This window comes from Myotis brandtii, unplaced genomic scaffold, assembly GCF_000412655.1.
Source record: "Myotis brandtii unplaced genomic scaffold, ASM41265v1 scaffold1752, whole genome shotgun sequence".
Lineage (NCBI taxonomy): Eukaryota > Metazoa > Chordata > Mammalia > Chiroptera > Vespertilionidae > Myotis > Myotis brandtii.
In genome coordinates this window covers 45860-52537 of record NW_005356483.1, presented here as the reverse complement: position 1 = coordinate 52537, position 6678 = coordinate 45860, and the positions used below count along the sequence as shown (strand labels likewise).

The following is a 6678-nucleotide window of genomic DNA, read 5'->3' as shown; positions in this document are numbered from 1 at the left end:
GACAGCTACCACACTCCAGAGCCCACTGGAATTATAGCAACTAGCCTGTCCTAAACCTGCTTATTCTGCCTCGCTTGTTCCTTCTCATGGAAACCGTGACAAAGGCTCCTGCTACCTTTTCCCCTCACCCCTCTGCCTCTTGACCAACCCTGGTGCTCCCAGTGTGGTCCCCTGTGGTGCGGCAGGTACCCATCTCTTGGGATCTGTGAGTATAACACATACCTTTTCCATGGCAGTTATCTCCTGACCTGTTGGCCTCAGCACAACTGAATAATAATAGAAACTATATTTTAAAACACTTGCCTGTATATTGAGTGGAATGGATAGCTGACTTTCACACCCTTCCTGTATTTTAACTGAATGAATTACTTCTCTTTCTCTGCATCATTTCCCAGCTATCTATAAGCACTGAACCCCTTTTGGGGAGTCAGAAATTTTGTTGAAATACAACAAACCTAGAGAGAGGTACAGAAATCATAGGTGTGCAACTTATGATGTGTTACTATGGTGACACACCTGTATAATTAGCATGAAGATCAAGAATCAGAACTTCACCAGCTCCCTCAGAAAGCCCCTTGTGTTCTCTTCTAGTCACACCCACATGAAAGTAACCATTACCTGACTTGTAGGTCGGTTACTTTGACTTATTTTGACCTTCCACAGATGGAACTACAAGCACGCACTTGCTTGTGTCTGGCTTCATTCTCTGAATACTATTTTTGATATTTACCTACTTCGTTGCATGCAGTTTGTTCATTATCATTGTGGGAACCTACATTTTATGACTATGGCACCATTTATTTTTCCTTTTTGCCATTGATGGGAATTAGTATTGTTTCCAATTTGGGGAGATCAATATTAGTGCTGTTGTGAACGTGTGTGTGTGTGTGTGTGTGTGTGTGTGTGTGTGTTTTCCTGTGGACTTGATGGAACGTAAAGTATGCGAAAATCAGCTTCAGTACTTATTGACCCTTTTCCAAATTGGTTGTACCAGTTTCCACTTCTTTCAGCAGAGTATGAGTTATCGTTGCTCCATATAGTCTCAAATACATAAAAAAGATATTTCTATCTTTTTTGCTTTAGCCATTTTGGTGGGTATGTAGATCTATCTCATTGTGAGTTTAAGTTATGTTTCTTAGAGACTAGTTGCATTGAATGCTTTTTCCTTCGTTTAATAGTCATCAGAATATCCTCCTTTATGAGGTGCCTGTTAAAGTCTTTTACACTTATTCCTTTAGGGTTGTAGCCCTCATCTTGTGATTATTTTAATTAAGGCATAATTGATATATATTATTAATTTCTGATGTACAACATAATGACTCAATATTTGTATATATTGTGAAATGATCACCACAGTAAGTCTATTTAATATCCATCACCACACATAGTTACCCAGTTTTTCCTTTAATGAGAAGTTTTATGATCTACCCTTTTAGAAACTTGCAAATATATAATACAGTGTTATTAACTATAGCCACCATGCTGTACATTACATCCCTTAACTTATTCATTTTATAACTGGAAGTTTGTAACTTTTGACCACATTCACCCATTTTACCCACCCTTAGCGCTACCTTTTTTTTCTTATAAATTCCACATATAAGTGAGATCATGTAATAATTATCGGTCTCAGGCTACTTATTTCACTTAGCAAAACGCCCACCCATGGTCTATCCATGTTTTCACAATTGGCAAGATGTTCTTCTTTTTATAGGTAAATGATACATATAATTTTGTTCATTCATTCATTCATTCATTGATGAACACTTAGTTTACTTCCATGTCTTTTTTTTTAAAGGATTTTTTTATTGACTTTTAGGGAGAGAGTAAAGGAGAGAGAAACAATGATATTAGATAGGAACAGGACTATTGAACTGTTGCCTCTTAAGGAGATCGAGCCTGTAACCCACAATACATAACCGGGTCATGTGCCCTGACCAGGAATTGAAACAGCAACCTTTTGTTGCACAGGATGAAGCCCAACAACTGAGCCACACCAGCCAGGGCAGTTGATTCCATGTCTTGGCTATGGTAAATAATGCTGCATGAACATGGGGTGCAGATATATTTTCAATCACTGTTTTAATTCTTTGGATAAATACCTAGAAATGGATTTGCTGGATCATATGGTAATGCTATTTTTAATTTTTTAAGAATACCCATACTGTTTTCCATAGTGGTTTCACCAACTCCCACTAACAATGCACAAGGTTTCTCTTTTCTCCACAGCCTCACCAATATTTGTATTTCCTTGTCTTTTGATAACAGCCATTCTAGCAGGTTTGAGGTGACATCTCATTAAGATTTTGATTTACATTTCCCTGATGATTAGTGGTATTGAGCGCCTTTTCACGTACCTGTTGACCATCTGTGTGTCTTTAGAAAAAGGTCTATTCAGATCTTCTGTCCACCTTTTAATCGGACTTCTGGTTTATTTTTCTATTGAGTTCTTTATATATTTTGGATATAATCGCATATTAGATATGAGATTTGCAAATATTTACTCCCAATTGGTAGGTTGCCTTCTTTTTTTTCTTTATTGATTAAGGTATTACATATGTTCTTTGTCCCAGTCAATATATAAAAATAATCTCTAATAATAAAAGCTTAATATGCTAATTAGACTGGACAGCCAAATGACCTTCAGGGCATCATTCCGGACCTCCTTCCAGACGAAGCTGCCATGCAGGGGTCGAGATGAGATTTGACGGTCTGATCGATGCTTCTCTGTCTCTGGATCTGTTTTTGTTCATCAGTTTATGTTGTTCATTATATTCCACATATGTGTGAGATCGTGTGATATTTATCTTTCTCTGACTGGCTTTGATAGTTTCCTTTGCTGTGCAGAAGATGTTTAGCCTGATGTAGCTCCATATGTGTGTTTTTGTTGCCTTTGCTTTTGCAAATCCAAAGTATCATCACCAATACTGATGTCAAGGAGCTTACACCTATGTTTTCTTTTAGGAGTATTATGGTTTCAGGACTTTAATCCATTTGTCCTTAATTTGTGTGTTTGGTATAAGATAATAGTCCAGTTTCATTCCTTTGCATGTGGCTGCCAGTTTTCCCAACACCATTTATTGAAGACATTGTCCTTTCCCCATTGTATATTCTTGGCTCCCTTTTGGGGCTCTCTGTTTGGTTCCATTGATCTATGTGTCTGCTGTATGTCCAACACCATACTGATTTGATTAACTTTGTGTTGTTATACAGTTTGAAATCAGGAAGCAGGATGAGGATGCCTTGAACTCTGTTCTTCTTTCTCAAGATTTCTGTGGCTATTTGTGGTCTTTACTGATTCCATAAATTGTAGATTGATTTACTCTATTTCTTTGAAGAATGCAATTGGAAATTCATAGGGATTGCATTGAATGTATATGTTGCCTTGGGTAGTATGGACATTTTATAATATTAATTCTTCCAATCCATGATAATAGAATATCTTTCCATTTATTTTCTTGAATTTCTTTCTTTGGTGTCTTACAGTTTTCAGTGTACAGGTATTTCACCTCCTTGGTTCAATATATTCCTAGCTATTTTATTCTTTTTTATTTTACATGACTGACTGAATGAATGAATGAATGCTCACTAATTCTAACATTTGGGTATCTCCAGACATTAGCACTCATTCCCTCATCCTTTTTCAGGGATTGCAGTTTCTAAACTTTGGTATTTCTTCTCCTAGGTTTTCCTGTCTCCTTCCAGTCTCGGGCTCAGCTCTGCCATTTCCTTACCATGTGCATTTTCAGATGCACTGCCCAGCATGCAGCAGTCAACTTCAGCCAGGTATGGACAACTGAAAACCTGGGTCCCTGAAGGAAAGTACTTGGACAAGGGTATGCTCTAAGGAAAGAGTTGGGAGCCAGAGCCCTGCATATCAGAGTATCTGGTTGACTCCAGATTCTTCCCCACCCCCACAGCATGACTGGTTTTTCTGGGTCCCTAATGCCCCATGCACAATGCGGATGCCCCCTCCTACCACCAAGGAAGATGTGACAATGGCCACAGTGATGGGCTCACTCCCAGATGTCCGGCAGAGCTGCCTTCAGATGCTTTTGATGAGGCAACTGGGCCGGCAGCAACCAGACATGGTAAGAGGGGATTTGGGGAATTTGGGGGCAGTGATAACAGAAAAGAAATTGCAGAGTGTGGGGCTGAGCTCTGATTCCTGTGTCTTGGAACTAGAAGCTGATCAATCCTTCTTTTCTGCTTCAGGTGCCCCTGGGGTATCACACAGAAGAATATTTCTCAGGCCCTGAGCCCAAGGCTATTTTAAGACAATTTCAAGCAGATTTGGACAACCTGGAAAGGGAGATAGTGGCCCGGAATGAGCAGCTAGACATTCCCTATGAATACCTGAAGCCGAGCTGCATAGAGAACAGTGTTGCTATCTGAGCCCCAGTAAATGGCCTTTCAAAGACGACAGGCCGATAATAGGGTTAACATTTTCCTTTTGAGTTTTACGTTTTCCTGGATCTGAGTTGCTGTGGTTCTATTTTCTTTTCTATCAGAGTGTCATCCCTGAATATATCACTAGCCTGAGGCACTGTCCCATTTCTAAATCATCTAACAGAATGACCTTTAACTTGAAAACACATTACTTAAAGAGATCAACTATTCACTCATGTAGCCTTCTCCTGTCTCTGGAAATTTTGTCTTTTCTATTTTTATATAATCATTTGGGGTTAGATTTGTTAATATAGTGTCGGATTAATGTTCAATTCTATTTTCTTTTGAGGAAATCTATTATATAAGCACAGTTTATTTAAAAGCCCATCCTCTCTCACTGATCTATTATGCTAGTATAAATCACATTGCCAAATCTGAAGGGGAGTATTTTTGAGTTTTTTATCCTATAGTTTCATTAATATGTTTGTCTTACACTGTACCATACTGACATAATTACTACAACTGAATAATTAAAATAACATACTATTTCATAACATATATTCTTCAAATTTGTCTTAGAGGTGACAGTTTTTCTTTGACTCCTGCTCTTTTATGTAAAAATAAAATCAGCTTGTTATTCTCCAAGAAAACCTATTGTGATCTGTGTGTGTTAATGTACTGCATCTATATGAAGTTTTTAATCTTAAACCAACTTTGCATTCTTGAGATATATCCAATTTGCCATTTTATATATTGTTAAATTCCATTACATTTTCTCAGGCTTGAGAAGAACCAGGTACCATTTCAAACTATCCAATCAATTTCCCCATCTTTTCCTTGCTTCTGTTGGTTTCTCCCTCTAACCAATCCATTTCCTAGATCCTCTGGGCTTCTGTGTCCCTTATCCAATCCAATCACTTTCCCAGTCTAGGTACCTCCCCTTTATGGTCACTATCTTAGTTCCTACTAGCATGACTCCTAGTAGAAGCACCACCCCCTGTGCCATCTTGGCTTCTACTGGACATGCACCCAGCAGAGGAATTCCCCCTTTATTGTTTATTCCTCCATCCAGATTGGAAAGCTGGTCTTTTCTCCATACCTGGGGAGGCAGGAATGTTAATCCCCTTGGCGGGAAAATGCTGCAATCCCCTGGGTGCCTATGCATGCTGCAACTTCCTAGTAGATTAGGCTTCTTAATATCTGATTCCCTTTGCTCCCTTCCTTTATTAATATCTAGCTACCTATGCTAACATTTTGATTATAATATTTGCATTTACATTTATCAGGGTGATTAGCCTATACTTATCTTTTCTGGTTTTGTTAAGATGCTTTAATAAACCTTAGTAAGTTAGTGATCCTCATTTCTCTGAAAAAATTTTTAGAACAACTATCTGTGGTTGGTAATATCTTTTTATTAAATGTTTTATAGAACTCACCTCTACAACTGTCTATTTTTGGTGTGTTTGCAAGTTTTTTTTCCAGTGGTGGGAGGGAATATTTTAAACGACCAATTAAAATTACTTAATAGTTATACAATAATTCTAGTTTGGTATTTTGTCTTCTGTCAGATTTAATTCTCCTTTTTCTAGGAAGTTTTAAATTTTTCATCAAATTTGTTGTCTTGTCACAATAGTCTCTTATTTAATAAGTAGAGGACCAGTGCACGAAATTCGTGCACAGGTAGGGTCCTTAGCAGCTGTCAGCTGCCAGCTAGGGCCTCCCTGCCCCTGGCTGCCTGCCACCGCTGCCAGCCGGGGCCTCCTTTCTCACCCACCTTGGCCTGGCACCACCCGCTCACCTGCTCTACCATCCCGCTATGGTTCTACTCTCAGTGGGGCCCATTGGGGCTGGCAGCACTTCCACTGCTGCCTGCTGCCAGCGCTGCATCGCCGACCCGCCATGTTCCGCATTGCCCCCTGGTGGTCAGCACACGTCTAACTCCCGGTTGGTCGGACTCCTGCCCATGGGGACAATTTGCATATTAGCCTTTTATTATATAGGATTATTGTAGCAATTCTAGTTGTGGCTACATTTTATTGCTAATATAGTTTATTTGTACACTTTTTTCTTTCTTTCTTTCTTTCTTTCTTTCTTTCTTTCTTTCTTTCTTTCTTTTTTTATTGATCAGTCTTGCCAGGAGTTTGGAGATTGGAGATTAGAGTCTGGAAAATGAGAGATGAAATGGAGACTTAGTCTCTTGAAACAGCTTATATGAACAGGGATAAGTTCCAATGATCCCAAAGCTAATAAGGATGATGATGGTTTTAGGGTTTGAGGGAAAAAGATAGG

General features: G+C 38.9%; 1 protein-coding gene across 1 annotated transcript in view; it reads left to right on the top strand.

Moving 5' to 3' along the window:
• LOC102249301 (arachidonate 12-lipoxygenase, 12S-type) overlaps positions 1–4395 on the top strand; it is a 15261-nt gene extending 10866 nt beyond the window's left edge. The window contains exons 12-14 of the mRNA XM_005863284.1: positions 3686–3786; positions 3921–4091; positions 4216–4395. Of these exons, the coding sequence (XP_005863346.1) occupies positions 3686–3786; positions 3921–4091; positions 4216–4395 (452 nt within the window). The remainder of the gene's footprint in view (positions 1–3685; positions 3787–3920; positions 4092–4215) is intronic.
• Positions 4396–6678: the final 2283 nt, after the last annotated feature.